This window comes from Acanthisitta chloris, unplaced genomic scaffold (genome assembly GCF_000695815.1).
Source record: "Acanthisitta chloris isolate BGI_N310 unplaced genomic scaffold, ASM69581v1 scaffold3818, whole genome shotgun sequence".
NCBI classification, from domain to species: domain Eukaryota; kingdom Metazoa; phylum Chordata; class Aves; order Passeriformes; family Acanthisittidae; genus Acanthisitta; species Acanthisitta chloris.
Genome location: NW_008687481.1, coordinates 69,310 through 85,554, shown reverse-complemented (window position 1 = coordinate 85,554; position 16,245 = coordinate 69,310). Strand labels below are relative to the sequence as shown.

The 16,245-nt window shown below is 38.6% G+C and overlaps 1 protein-coding gene across 1 annotated transcript in view; it reads left to right on the top strand.

Annotated features, from left to right (window-relative positions):
* The window catches only part of FAM188B (family with sequence similarity 188, member B), a gene marked incomplete at its 5' end in the record, with an annotated part of 70,272 nt that overhangs the window by 44,664 nt on the left and 9,363 nt on the right, over positions 1 to 16,245 (top strand). The window contains 3 exons of the mRNA XM_009080599.1: positions 2,722 to 2,785; positions 4,995 to 5,156; positions 15,014 to 15,194. Coding sequence (XP_009078847.1) covers positions 2,722 to 2,785; positions 4,995 to 5,156; positions 15,014 to 15,194 — 407 coding nt within the window. The remainder of the gene's footprint in view (positions 1 to 2,721; positions 2,786 to 4,994; positions 5,157 to 15,013; positions 15,195 to 16,245) is intronic.

Here is a 16,245-nt window from a genome sequence, read left to right as displayed (position 1 = left end):
GAAAATCGTGCTTAAGCATATTTGAACATGTGTAATTTAAAGTATTTGGCCAGGAAATTTTAAAAATCAGTATCTTGCCTCTGATTGAACAGGTGTTTTTCACAGACTTTACAGCATTACCAGGTACTTACCACCATTCTGCACCAGCAGTCAACATAGTCCTACCTCTCCAGTTAGGATTATGTACTATCACAATACTGGAAAATACTGATCATATAGCACAAAGAAGGAATATTTGTCGTTAACACTTTTGCTTTGTATTGTCTCTTCACTGACCTGTGATTCTGTCTCAGCAGCACGCAGAGAGCTGGGCTGTAAATTAAGAAGGGATTCATAGAGTCAAGCCTTAACTCAACTTGTCTGATGATGACTGGCATACTTAGAAGTCTCCTGGCTTAAAACTATTTCTTTGTTCTGTTTTAAAGTGATTTAAAAATTTTAAGTGCAAAACTCCATGCAAAGGCAAAGTTTTATTATTAGTAATGATTTATTCATTACATCTGTTTTGACATCTAGTAGCCAGGACACCAAAATGAACAAATACTTCAGATTTGCTCGTCATCAATGAATGTCTCCACAGCCCAGCAGAAAGCAAACCACATAGTTATTAACATCATTATCTGATACTTTTACAATGCATGAAGTGTACTTGCACTTAAAACACAATAAATACACCTGCACAGAACTGCTAAATCTTTGGCAAGTAGGAATGTTAACCTTAAACCCATTTAGAATAGGTGTAAATCTCAGAGCTATATGCCTGACGTTTGTTTCCTCATTAGCAGAGCTGATTTGAAAGGCAGATGTTCTACTTCTTGAAAATCTGAGATCCACCTCTAAAGGCCCATATTGTTTGTACCTACAGATGAAATTAGAACTTCCTGCTATTGTCTGTGTCGTATGTCCCATCGTCCCTAACTGACGCATATTGTATACTCTGCTCATGTCACACAAGGCTGTGGCGTTTGCAAGATGAAACTGTTTCTAAATCTAAAAAATGGCCAAAATCCAAAGATTATTATCACCTCATCCATGCCTTGCAGTGTTGCATGAGAGGATTTTCCTTATCACAGGCACTTTCTGTGGTCTTTGATTTCGCACTGGCAAGATACGTCAGTGGCACTTTGGTACGACTGGCACTAACTTCAAAATTATCTTGTAAATAAGTTTTTAAAAGGGATGAAATAAATTTTTCTTTAAGGGATAGCCACTAATTTGTAAATGATCTTTAAAATAAATTTTTGAAAAAGGGCTAAAATGCATTTTTCAAAAAGGAAATTGTGATTCCATGGCTATGACTTAATTTGAATATAAATATCATTAGGGCTGGAAATCTTATTGGTTATATGTTGCATTCTGATTTGGACATTCAAAGAAATCCTGTGAGAAAATAATTATGTAAAGTTTGGGATGAAGACAGGGAATGTCCCAACTTTTTACTTAAGAAATCATGATAAAGGGAAATATCCAGCCAGCTTTCCCCCAGCCACATCAATCCAACTCTTACTTTGTCAAAAACAAAGTATTTTCTTTTTTAAAAAAAACTTTGTGCCAGTTGTCAAGAAGCATGAATATTTGTGTGCATAGATTTTCCAAGTCCAATGAGAGTGAGAAGCCCACATGTATAGAGAATAGCTAAGCTTTAGTTGATAATCATTCAGTCATTCTCTCTCTGTAACAGTCCCAAAATAAGGATGGAGCCAAAACAATTGAGATCAACATATTTTATACTGAAGGGAAATAGATTTTTTATGACCCATAGAATAAATCTGTGGAGTTTATTGCCATAGCTCTCCCAGAATATAGTACATTGTTTTTTCTCAAACCTAGATTAAACATTTATTCATGTATAAAATAATGTTTGCAATTACATAGCATCTGTAGGATAAAAATGATCCCAGTTGCAGCCTTTATTTTTTAGGCCTTCAACCAATCAGTATATTCAGTATTTCCATGAGTTATGGGAGAGGGAATTTAGTTTGGGGAGATATTACTGGATAATTATCAATAATGCAATTTCATGGACTTTTCTCTTTGATGTCACAAAAGGGTAGAAGGTGCCACAAAGCACCATTATAAATGTGTACACCTAGAGTCTTCTTTTTTTTGTCTCCTTTTTGTGGACAATATAGTGTATAGATTCTATGGTCTTCAGTTTGTGGATGTATATTCCATGTATTGGTGATAGGAATAACAAATACATGCATTTGTGAGAGCATCTGACCTGAGTGCTGGAGTAGGTTGCCCAGGTAGGTACCTTCTTAGAGATATTAATCTAGACATAGTCCTGGGCAACTGGCTCTGGGTGGCTTTGCTGGAGTGGGGAGGGAGAGTAGACTAGGTGTCCTCCAGTGGTCCCTTCCAATCTCAACCACTCTGATTCTGCAAGACAAGTAGTGCAGTAATTCCAGTTTTTAAAGTTCGAACTGGTGGACTCATTGGATTCTTTTCTCACCTACAACTATTTCCTTCAGTTCAGCTCTAACAAACTTTGCTTGCCACAGGTTTGGTTGATATATTCACATTTTCTTGTCATGCAAAAAATTGTCTTAAAAGAATTCAAAAATACAGAGCTATATTTATGGTTGGGAAACAGTTGTTGGATTTTTTTTTTTCCCCACAAGATTTAGAGATGTTAGGCCTAATGAAAAGAAGCAGTTGAATTTAAATTAAACTGTATTCTCCACTCCTAATTTAATTGCTTTTTCCACTCCTTCTCAGGGTACGCAATGACTTTGATGTGCTCACAAACCGACTGATCGCAAGCCATGGCTATTGCACTCAGGTGAGCTAAGGGTATGGTCTTGGGGATGTCATGTCCCTCTGCATGCAGAGCTGGGAACTGATCTCTGGGTAGAGAAGACATTTCTTATTTTAAATTCTGGAACCATGAAATCACAGAATGGTTTGGGTTGGAAGGGACCTTAATGGTCACCTCATTCCAAACTCCCTGCCATGGGCAAGGACACCTTCCACTATTCCAGGTTGCTCAAAGCCCCATGCAGACTGGTGTTGAACACCTCCAGTGACTCGGAGTCCACAACCTCTCTGGGCAAACTGTTCCAGTGCCTTACCACCTTCACAGTAAAGAATTTCTTCCTAGTACCTTCTAAACTTATACTCCTTCAGCTTATGGTCATTCACCCTTGTCCTTGTGAAAAGTCCCTCTCTCAGCTCTCTTGGAGCCCCTTTAGGTACAGGAAGGCTGCTATAAGGTCTCCATGAATTTCCTTGTGTTTTTTTTCCTTTATCTCCATAATGTCAAGCACCCTAACCCTAACCCTAACCCTAGCCCTTTATTCTTTTCCCATGTATTTTGGCATGTTGTTGTCTTCACTTTCAGAGCTTCTGCTTTTCAGCCTGGTTTTCTGGTCAGTATGTGTACCTGTGTTTCCATGTTCTTATACTCCTCTGCTCTGCCCCTTTTGAGCTCCTTAGCTGATTTATGTGCTGATACCACTGTGTTTCCTCCCTGCCCTTTCAGAAAGGTGACTGGGGTTGCTTGACTGATCTTGTAGCTCCTCTGTAACCAGTCACTGCCCCGTTAACAGAATTGCTGCTGGCTGAAGCTGGCTGGTGCTTCAGGCTGGAGACACTGATTGAAAATCACCAGCCTGGGTTGCTGTCTGTAACACTTAGGACCACAACTTTATATAGATTAAATTCCAGCTCATGTCCTGTACCAAATGTCACCCACTGGCTCTGGTCCTGTGGAGGCATCCACCCAGTTGGAAACACTTTGCCTTGGACATGTAGGTGGAACATAAATCACAAAATTCTGTGGCATAGATTCCTCCAAAGCTGGGACCTGGGCAGTGGTGTGGTCTGAATATGCTCCACAGCTGCCTGGGGAAGTGGTGGAGTCAGCATCTCTGGAAGTGATCAAACAATGTGCAGACATGGTACCTGGGGACATCGTTTAGTGGTGAACACAGTGGTGCTGGGTTGATGGTTGGACTTGATCTTAGAGGTCTTTTCCAGCCTCAGTGACTATGATTCTATCTACTGCTGTTTTGGCTGCAAAAGGCAAGCTTCATGTTCTTCTCTTGTACTGTTGCTAGAAGACATTTATACTGTGGTTGCTCAGTGATTCCTCAAGACCATCACTGGTGGATTAGACATCCTAAAACATCGCTAAGAACCTATAAACATTGGGGAGTCCTTCAGAGGAAATATGGAGCTCTAATTATCTGCAGTATTTTTAAAATCAAGTCAAAACTGGCAATACCAGTGTTAAATTATGTGTCTGGGCATGGTAATTTGGATTACTTTTTCTGGAAACTTTCTTCTTGCTGTTTTGCCTCCTGTTTCTTGACATATGTTATTTATTACAAGCTAGCTGGTTCTTTGCTGCAGCACAGACTTCTGTTAGCTCTGGTTACATGCTGCTACATCAAAGCTGGCCCTAGTGGAATGTTGCACTAAGAAAAATGTCCTGTGTCTCTTTGTTCCTTGAACTTTAAGCACGCTCACATGTATTTAGCCTCTGACACTCCTGTACTGCAACTGGAGAGGAAATAATCAACAATCTCCAAAAGTAAATATTGAGTATATTTGGGGTGTGGATCCATTTGGGTGAATGTCTTACTGAATGAGGCATGAGCTCATCCAGAAAAAAAAATCAGAAAGAAAAATAATTTAACAAATCTTGTTCCAACATACAAAATATAACACTAAAGACATACAGAAATACCAGATAGTACTGTACAGGCTTTGAATGTATCTTATTCATGCTGTGGTTCTGTTGTAGAGAAAAAGGGACACCAAAATCTTTTAGTTTAAAAAAACCCCAACACTAATATGAGAGTAGACTTTGCCCAAAATATCTGGATTTTTTTTATAAGCAATCCTAATCCTCCCCCTAAACTTAAAGCCACCACATCAATTAAGGGTCTGCTACATGTGTAACTTCATCAATCCCGAATCAACTTGTGCTGATACTTAACTACTGTTTGGTTTTTGTTGTTTGGGGTTTTTTAATGTGTCACAAACAGGAATTGGTGAACTTGCTTCTGACTGGCAAAGCTGTGTCCAATGTTTTCAACAATGTGATAGAGCTGGACTCTGGAAATGGCAATATCACCATTTTGAAAGGCATCACAAGCCAAAGTGATATTGGTTTGCTGTCTCTCTTTGAGCACTATGATGTCTGTCAGGTAAGCTTTACATTCCTCTGCTTTTAATTAAAAAGTAAACAATTGCATTGAAAATTGTCTTGAGCAGCAAAAAAATTATGGGATTGGCTCAGTTGCTCTACTCCATGCTGGAATGGTGGTTGTATTGTATTTGCAGTAAAAGAAATAATGGACAATTAAAATAACTGTTAGCATAATGGGATTGTTCCCTATAATGTGCTTTTGAAATAAGTATTTTAAGTTTAGTCATGAAAACTAAAAGATGGATTAAAAGTTTCAAAAAAGTGACAGCCATTAATTTACCTCAGGAGAAGCTTGTGTATGGATTTCACAGGTTTTCCATCAACAGGCACTTGTCAAGGTGGACGTGGTTCCTAAAGACAAGGCAATCTTGTGTTTGATGCAAGAATATTATTTGAAATTCTCTTGCCTGTGTTAGATGCTAGATAGGCAATTGTAGCAATAAATCCCATCTGCATTTGCTGTCAGTGCCTCTATAAAAACGTGTGAGTGGTTACTAAAGAATTTGTTTGTGCTGACCTAATAGAAATGTGTGGCTGAAAACAAAGCTTGATTTTAACTATTTCCCATATGGGTAAATTTAGTAACATTTTCCTACTACTGAAAAATGACCATTTATGCTATTTTAAAATAATGCAGTAATTTACATTATTCACAAGATGTGAATATAAGAAGGCAAATAATTCAGTCAAAGACCAAATCAGATTAATTCAGAACAAACTGGACTAAAAATAAACTAGCTTCTGTGTCTAGTTCACCCTCCTTTTCCTTTTCGATAAACAATGTAACATTTTGAAACCTCAAAAAATGGTTATGGACTCTGTAGCATTTTTTCCATTCTCTAGTAAGGAAAATGACTTTGGAGTAGCAAAATGGTAAATGAGGTCAGTGCAGGTAAGAGCTATTTCTTTCCCACCTGCCCTCTAAAAATAAAATAAGTTACGCAGAGAATCAGACACAATTTTCCACTTATTCTGTAAATTATATGGTAGAGGGGATCTGCTGCTACTACTGTGCCCTTGCATGGGAGCTGGACTCATGAGCAGGGATCTGTTTTTCCAAGTCAGTGACTCTTAATCAGTTACAGAAATGCCAGTAGATGTATTTTCCTTTTTTTTAGAGTCTACACTACTTGGGCATCTGCTGCAAATTGTCTTGGTTTTATTAAGAACATCTGGGAGTGCTCTGCATTTCAGTTCTGATGCAATGTCTGCTTAGGACTAAGACAAAAGTCAGATTCTAGTGGACTTTCGACCCAAACTGGGGAGTCTCCTCTGTGGCTTCAGCTTGAGGGGCCACATTCTACTTTGTGTTACAAAATTCAGAGCAATTTAGGAAATATAAATGTCACCAGTAGTTTGTAGTAGAGAGCAATTTAGGAAATATAAATGTCACTGGTAGTTTGTAGTATTAGAACTGAGAATAGAATTTGCCTGCTAGTCTTTCAGACTTACTCTTTTATTCATCTCAGTAAGCGGATTCAGCATCCAATTACAGTGTGGCTGTGGGGCTGGGAACTGAAAGCAGTCACGGAAAAGGACTGTCATTTCTGCTTGGTGTGAGTTTTTGTTTCCACGAGTAAGAGAATCCTGACTGTGCTATATGGTGAATCATAGACATTAGAACTGGAAAACTCCCTTTAGGTCATATCCAGCCAATCTCTCGGGATAATTCAGGATTTTTATGTCTTGGTATGTAGCAGGCTTTCTTTGCAAAATCTGTGTCCATGAAGTTCCTGTCTGTCTGTTCAGATGGCCCTTTATGAGTGGATTTTAGTGCATATGTGTGATCTTAGATTTTTTCTCACACATACCCGATATGACTAAGTGCAAATGCAGATTTGCAGGGACTTGTGAATTTGGAGATTTTGGTACCTATTACACAGCTAGTGTTTGGATATACTAATACTAAATCTGACTCTTCAATTACTTAGTTTCCTCTGATTATAATTTTACTTCTAATCCAACCTGTCCCCTAAGCAATTCTTCCCCATCCCCTGGACATTTGCAGCTGATGTAACAGTTCCTCCCTTTTCCATCAGGTCATCCTGTCCTAAGCTTGTTTTTATTGCTCTGCTCTAGACTTGTTCCAACTTGCCAACACTTTTAGGAAGAGATACTCAAGATTCCAGGCTAGATGCAATAAATCCAGATGGAGAAAGTTGTCTGTACCATTTTATCTCCCTTGTCTAATCTGTGGAGTATTTTATAGAATCCATAATTCCCTTGGCATCACTTCTGAGTTGAAAATACTGTGAGGGCATGTGAACTGCATTAATCCTCCTGTCAAACTTCAGCAGTAGCAAATCAAAACAAAACAGTCTGTCTCTTTTTCTCCAGGGATTGCCTGGACAATCCCTCTGTTTCCGATCCATTAATCTCTTCCAGTGGATCATGCTGAATGTGTTATCTTTGCTGATTAGAAAAATGTGTGCTTCATGTGGCCTGCCTGGACTTGTTAATGTCTAATCATCACTCTCAGTCCTGACATATCACCATACTCCGTATTGAGTTTTTGCAGTGTAATTACTTGTTGCAAATTGTTTCCCAATGACAGATGGATCCATTCCATCCCTTTCATATGCAAACATTTAGTTTCATAGTGAGATTCTGTATTTTAATGGGAAAAAAGCTAAAGGTCCATTTCTGTTACTTTTCAGTAGGCAAGTTACACATCTTTGGATTTTTCTTCTTTGTGCTAAGCCCATATTTAAGCAATATTAATTCCATGTGATCTTACACATTTAACTTAGAAGCCTAAACTAAGATTTTAGGTATTCTGGGATTCATTTACAGTGCTTAAAGCAATAGAAGCATTTCCAAAAACTGGTCAGTCCACATAAAATTGGTGTAGGTTTCCTCTGCCTTCTGAGTTGCAGGACACAGCAGTTTAGTTAAGTCTCAAGGAAGGTGAGTGGTTTCTCAGTAGGGACAAGACCTCAGAGAAGGGGATGAGGCACAGGAGTAGGCAGGGCCAGTTATAGCAGTCCTGGGTGAGAAAGTCCCTGCATTTGGGTCAGAGCCTTTGGCCTAAATGCCACATTAAAATTGCAGGTGAAAAGACTTAGAATGATGAAAATCCTTTTAAAAAATGTCTTGTGATGTTGAGAGTAAAAACAGATGGAAACAGAAGCTCATGTTTATGCCATTTAACAGTGACAAAGGGAAAAATATTCTGCATTCTCAGGTGATAAATTTAAAAGACACTACTGTTTTCCTTATTATAATTAATAACTTACTAGCTCTTTAGTAACATTAATAACCCATTAATAACTACCACTGTACTAACATTAATAATTATAATATATAGCATTTATGTGTCATTTCCTATTAACAGATCTGTGCCTTGCAGAAATGGCAAGTGTAGTTACCATTTTATAGAGGAGAGATAACAGATGAGTAAAAGTCAAAATGCTTATCCTAGTAAATCACCCAGTAAGCTCATGCCTGAACTGGGATGAGTACAGATCTGAATCTCTCTTTTAAAGGTAGTGTGGTACTGGCTGATGGATTTGTCCATCCTTCTGAAATGGTTTTTTAAACCACTTTAGTCACGTGCTGTTGTATGTGAAGTAGTGGAAGTATTCAAGGTTACTTGTGTCTTTTGAACCTTCACTCTGATTCTTCTTCTTCACTGACTCCCTCCTGCTTTAACCTGTCCTAGTTAAACCTCCTATGATCTGACCTCTCAAACTGATTCCCAGTCTCTGCCTGGACTGTCAGCATTTCAAGAGACTGATTCTTTTTAGTTTTTGCTTTTCTGAAAACGAAGAGAGGACCCTGACAAAAAGGTTATGCTCTTTTTTTCCTATTTCTTTTTAAAAAGAGAGAGTAACAGCAATAAACAGAATTTATTCATTAAAATTCCACAGATAGGAAATATTATCTTTGGTCCTTTTGATGAAACCAGCACACTATGCTGTGTCAAGACCTACTTGAATTATTAAATTCAGCACACATGCTCAGTCTTCTGTCGCCTCACCTGTTTATTTGCCCTGTGGAACATTCTTCCTATAACCTTCTTCCCTGGGAAATATGTCTCCTAAACAGATGGACTGGATTCAAGCTAAGTCATTGGTGGGGTTGTGGAGAGGAAGGTTTAGAAAGAGGGTTTTAACCACCTTGTTTGAGAAACCAGGAACAAAAACATGCAAGTGCAAAATGGACACTAATGGTTGGCATTAATTTTCCATACATTTTTCAGGAATGGGTATGGGGTGGATATTGTGCCCTGCAAATGCCTTCAGCAAGGGATGCTGCTGTTTATGTAAGACATTTGTGAGCATCACTAAGGACATAAACGTGATACATTCAAATTCGACTGAAACAAGGCTGACAAAACATTGGCCTTTGAAAAAGTCTGTTCTTCATTCCTTGTTTTTACATCTCCCTTTCTAGCCTGGAACCGAAGTTTTCTTTAATGAAGTCCTATTGTCCTCCAAGTTATGGACAGTTATTTTCTCAGAGGCAGTCACTGTTGCTGGAGGATTGGCATTGGTTTCTTGTCAACATCCTTCCAAATGAAATAGAATCACAGGGTCTTTATTTGAGACAATAAGAATAACAAACCCCACATGTTTAGAAGAGTTCTGCGTGCTTTGCAAACAGACAAAACAGAAAATGATAAGTCAAATATTTTCCACATGTCTCTCTAGATTATAAATACCTGCATTTGGATCTGGATTCATCCCATCTCACTTTAGGTTCTTTAGAGGCTGAAAATGCTCCAGGTAAGAGTCCAGGCAACTCCCTTCATCACTGGTGAACATGGGAGGGTCTAAATGGTAAGAGTCCAGGCAACTCCCTTCATCCCTGGTGAACATGGGAGAGTCTAAAGTTTTGACAATACCCATCTCTTCCTTATTTGATTTTTACAGACAGCCAAAGCCTAAGGGCCAGACTGTATTAGAGAGCCTAGAAATAGATGCAGAAGAGTTAAATGGACTGAATCTTGACCTGTCCTTGTCATTGCAGTGACATAACTTACTGAAGTGAACTGTAAACTCCTTCATGTGTAGTGAGGAAATGGCAAAATGCTGAAGTCTGAGTGAGGATCTGAATCTCCCTCAAGATTCCTTCACTTGGTGGGACATATCAGAAAAGCAACAGAATGGAACAAGGATAAATAAAAGATCCTGAGGCTTCCTGGCACCCTGATGTCTATTTTCCTTGCCACATCTGCTGTCTTTTGTACTGTGGCAGCATAAAGGAACTTTAGTCAAAAACCAGTGCTTTCCAGGAGTCTTTTCTTTGGTTTGGGAGTCCTGGGATTGAACACACATCTCTTCTTATTCTTCTTCATTAATGTTGCCCTTTTTCCCTCCCAGTTTGTTATTAGAAAGGTTTATTTTCTACAACAAGAAGGATTCAAACCCTCAGAGAAATTATCTAGGGCTCCCATGTAGCACTAGTGTTTTCTACTACAGTTTTTAAAAGTCTGGCTGAAAACTCTTCAATTTCTTCCTAACTTGACATAGTCATTAAATTGTGCATACTCTGAATGTGAGATCTTGTGAGCATTAATATTAATTTTCTTAATCTGGCTGAAATCAAGTACATATCAATGGAATGACTTTACCCTCACAGTGTCCCTTAGCTATCTGCAAATACCATAGCAATGTGACTGACCTGGTGTTTCAAAAGTGCTGGTGGAATAGTTGACCTGAGTCAGTGGGATTCCTGCTCACCCAAGGGCTATTACAAGGATATCTGGTTTTACACCATTGACACTTCAGTTTGAACACCATTGGAACATTGTTTAATATTAATTCAATAAAGGTCATTGCAGTTGTGGGTAGAAAACACTGACAGAAGGAACAATAGGCTGTTGTCTGTAACTCTGAAGGCTTTGTGTAATTATCCTTTTGTATATCAATCCTATTGGATTCAGTACAACCAGCAATTACTCAGTTTGACAGCACCCAGCCCTTTGTGGAATCACTACAGTCTGTGATTACTTTGGAAAATAAGCATCCAGAACAGTTATATTTGGCCAAACATACATAAAGCTAGAAATGACTGATTATCATTTTAATTAGAAAATAAAAATCAAGTCCAACAAGCAAGGAAGTGAAATTATATTAAGTGATAAAACTCCTGGAGAAAAATGCCATCACATTAGCCATATCCAGTGATCCTCCTTGGTTTTGATATCTATTCTGTTTGTTTCTTTTGGAATACACATGGCAACAGATAATCTTGTTCAGTGTGCAAATAAAAACTGAATGATGAAGTACCATCCACTCATTCTGGTAGATATATTGAAATCATTCTCCAGCAGTAAATATTTGTCTGTGGATTTAATTTCACCATTGTGTGAATATACACTGAAGTCCGATGTGGAAAAAGACTGCCTGTAGTGTTGAAAATGAGCCCTTTGAAGGTGTTTGCTTTTGAAATTTTGACATTTTCCAGAGATCAGAATGTCCCTGAAATTTATGAGCATTTTTAAAGGATTTGTACAGGAGAGGGATTAGGGTTAGTGAAGTCTCCATAGGAATTGAAAACATACAGCATGAAAGGACACCTAATTCATTCCCCCCTTACTTTTTTTTGCCTGAAGATTAATGAACATGTTTAAAAACAAGCTCTGAATAGTAATAGGAATACAGCCATTGAGCCCATAACAAAAATAATATTTCATAAAATCGATGCAAGTCACATACCCCTGATTTGCCTTTGGAAGTCAGAGCCAGCATTACAGTTATAGGGAATATACTGGAAAGAAGGGCCCTGTTCTCTGGCAGGCACTTGTTGGATGACACACCACACACTCTGAGTTTGATGAGTTTCTTGAGAAATCAGAACATTGGGTGTTCATGCTGGTTCTTCCTGTTCTGCTTCAAGGTCCTGTTGGATTCCAGGATCACTACCAGGCAGTTGAGGAAGCACTCACCCCTCACCAGCTGACCCAGTTAAGTGAGGGCATGCTTCTGTGTATGGGGAAGGGTCTAGAGAGTCAGTCATATGAGAAGAGGCTGACAAGAGAGCTGAGGGTGTTCAGCCTGGAGAAAACAATGCTCAAGGGGAACCTTCTTGCTCTCTACAACTCCCTGAAAGGAGGTTGTAGACAGGTGGGGTTTGGACTCTTCTCCCAGGCAACTAGGGACAGGACAAGAGGAAATGGCGTCAAGTTCTACCAGAGGAGGTTCAGGTTGGACATGAGGAAGAATTTCTTCAGTGAAATGGTTGTCAGACATTTGAATGAGCTGCCCAGAGAGGTGGTTGAGTCACCATTCCTGGGATTTTTCTAGAAACCACTGGATGTGGCACTTAGTGCTCTGGTCTAGTTGACAAGGTGTTGTTCAGTCAAAAGTTAGAGTTGATGATCTTGGAGTTCTTTTCCAGCTTTAATGATTCTGCAATTCTAGTCCACTCAACAACTGATGCTTGAAGAAGTAGCCAAAGCAATCCTCATGATGAGGATTGTCCTGACTTTGTCAGTAAATAGTTCCATATTATACTTTAGAAAAACTCTACACATTTTGCAACTTGATGTTGAAAGCAGCAGCTGATCTTCAGCTACTATAATTGATGTAGCCAAAACCAAGAGTTCTCCCTTCTTATGAGAGATGAGGATTTAAGCTACAATGTTTCTAGACTCTTCATTGTCTCCAAGTTCATGCCCTCACTGCGTTATGCAAGGATTGTAGTTGAAAGATATACATATTTGGAGAATGTTCCTACAGCCCTCAGTCATCTGAACAGTTTGTCCTGACTTCAGTTGGACAGTTCATGTGAGCAAGAACTGGAGTGGATGTGGCTTTGAAACAGTTCTGTATCTCTCTAATCTTGTTTTGTCAAAGGATATTTGATGAAGCTGAGAAGTTACTTCTGCACACATACATAGGAAGAACACATTTTTAGAAGATGACTGTCTGTTCTTTTTGGCTTTGGTTTATCTGAATATTAAAATATGCATCTTTGTGAGAATGAATCTTTTCATCCATGTCCCTCTAATTTGCCATCTTTTGTTGCATCTGCGTATTTCCCTTCTTGATGACTCCTGTTAGGAGTATTTTAATAAGCTTGTAAAAAATTTCTTTACTTTTAAGCCAAGAATTTACATAAAAAGCAAAACTGTTGTATAAAAGGCTGTTTTAAATAGATATTAGCACCATAATGAGTCAGGGAACAGTTACTTAATTAGCTGGAGACTTGTTATCTAACATCAGAAGAAATTCTCCGTGGGGAAGGCAGTTGCATTTTCACTGTATAACACTTCAGATATAAATTCTAAATCTCAACCATGATATAGACACACACTTCTTACCCCTTAGGATGCAGTTTAGAGTTTTAATTACAGCAGAATATATGTTGGCTTCTGCCTTAGGCAGCTTATTAGATGACATTTGCACCTGTGCCCAAGGTGAAGCACCAGTAGCTGTACTGAAGCAGTTTTATCCACAAATCTAGAAAAGATGCATAAGATTTTTTTCAGTTAAAAGTCTCTCAGTTTTGACTACCATTCCACGGAAAACAAAATGTTTCATTTCAGATTTTAGTTTCCCTGAGCAATTTGTCAAAGAGACAAATGCAGCAATTCAATAAGGGAGAAACCCAGTAGTATTTTGAACTAGGTTTCAATATAGTTAATAATAAATACCTGTTGTAGCTGAATATTAAAATCCTATCTGGAACAAATACTTTTTTTGCATAACTGAGCAATCTAATAATTAATTTTGCTCTCTTGTTTGCCACTGGTGGAGCTGATATCCTCAACTGATACTTCAGCTTTATAGCAGCAGTGTGCAGTAGTAGATGGTTAGTATTTGTCTCAAAACACTTCAGTGTGAGGTGAAGAAAATCCTGGAAGATATTTACTGACCTCAGGGGATGCAAGAAATTCCATGAGTCATGTGGTATCAGCATATATTGAGTTTCATAACTGACACTAATGATATCACAGCTATGGGACCTGACCAACACTTCCAGTTCGTTCTGTTTGTTTCTCATACTGCATGTGTTGGTGTACAAGCATTTCAGATATCCTCCTGAGCCCTCTGTGCTCCCAGATGCAGAATAAATTTTCCCACTAGGATTGCCATCCTTAGGTGATGCCATGCCAACCCTTGGGTTACCGACTGCAATGCTTTTGGTATCCTCTTCCCCCATCAATGATAGATTAAATCTCTGGAGTATTCTAGGTGATAACATTTTGACTATGAAATAATTTATAAACAATTTCATACACAATAATTAGGATATGTATAAACTTTCAAAAGGAGGGTAAAGGCTTTGTAAAGGCTTTTGTCCTAGAAATAATTATGTTTTTTCAGCTGATAATATTTCATTTTTAAGAATAAAGAAGCAAAACACATGCAACTGTTACTGGCTGAAAATATTTTATATGTCTAGTCTGTGAAGCTAGAAGACGGTAAAGTGAAGGGAATATATTATATTCCTAATCCAGCAAAAGGTTTTGGGCTCAGTTGAGTTGCCCACACAGGGATATCTCATCTGAGATCCTATCAGCCTCTTGCCTGGCTTCCGGGTATTGTTCCGTAAGAGCACAGTGTCCCATTGATCTCATGTTATATTCTTGACCTAAGCTCACTGTGGGTTTACAGCTATTGCAGAGGACAGAGTTCCTTTTGGTTCTGATCATCAGGAATATGATCATTTTGCTGTAAGGATACTGCAGCTGGATTCTTACCTCCCTATAATTCAAGGTCAACTACTTGCTTTATATATTCCCTGATTTACTGGGGGTGTCCTGGTCTGCTTCCTCAATAGTCTATAATGAGCCTTCATTAATATTTGTAGACTATAATGAATAAATGATCTTTTACATCTCATGTTTTCCACAAGGTTTCTCCCCCTTCCCCTGGGATATTCTAATGTTTTGTATCCTTCTAGGTTGGTTGTTACTTGAAGACACCTAAATACCCAATTTGGTTGGTATGCAGTGAAAGCCACTTCAGTGTGCTCTTCTGCTTGGAAAAGGATTTACTCAGTGACTGGAAAACAGGACGGAGGTTTGATCTTTATTACTATGATGGTTTGGCCAACCAGGATGAAGAAATACGGTTAACAGTTGGTATGTACAACTCAGTCACTGCATTTCATCTCTGGGGGTGACAACAGCATCACTTCAGAAAGAAGAATCCAATAATGCAAACAGTGATGGTCACAGGAATTAAAGGTTATTTGTGTGCATTTCCTAATTGCCATAAATAGATCTGGAAATGAATTAATTAATTTATTGGAAATTAGATTTCACAAGGAAATCTTGAGGATAACCCCTTGAAAGGGTTAAAAGTGAGCATATGCCACTTTATACACATCGGTAAGTCTTTCAGTGGCTCTGATTTGCAAGGAACAGGTTGTCATCTGACTTACTCATACTCTCAGTTCCATCAACCATATTTAACTACTCCCATCTCCTTCACATCTTCTTAGATAATTTCTAGAGGCAGAAAGTGCAAGTCTCCTGTTCCTCAACCCTATATGCCTGTAGGAAAGTGAGCAGAGAGGGTGAGGGAGAAATCCTTGCCTTCAAACCCAGCGACTCCAGAAATGCCAGTAATCTGCTTACAAAGTCTAGTCTCTTACCTGCCTGTAAGCATACCTGGAAACACAAGCATTCAACAGATCTTCCCACTTGTTACACTCATTCTTTCAGGGAACCATGCCAAATTATCCGGTTGCTTTTACAGTAATTACTTACTTCTCCACAGGAATGCATTTGGACAAGTATTCTGATGCTTAGAAGGCACCTACTTACGGCCATATCAAGACACTCTTGACCACTAAGTTCTTATTTGCTAATAATATCCTACTTATGTTTTGTTTTCTTACCTTCGATATATTTTTATAATCTAATCTGTGATTCTACCATTCTGTGATAACCAAATTCCTTCTCAGTCTTAAGGAGCCACTCTGCTGTAGTCTACTCTTTAAAAATAAGCTGGCCTTGTTTGCCCCTACCTTCTGATTCTTGGACAGGATGAGTTATCCATGGCTGTTGTATGTTCTAATTGAGTCCATGTGACAAAGCTGCTTGTATGGTGAGAGTCCTGAGGGCTTTAGCATTTCACAAGATTTGGTAGTGATTTCAGTCAACGTTCTGCCTATTATTTATCCTCTTA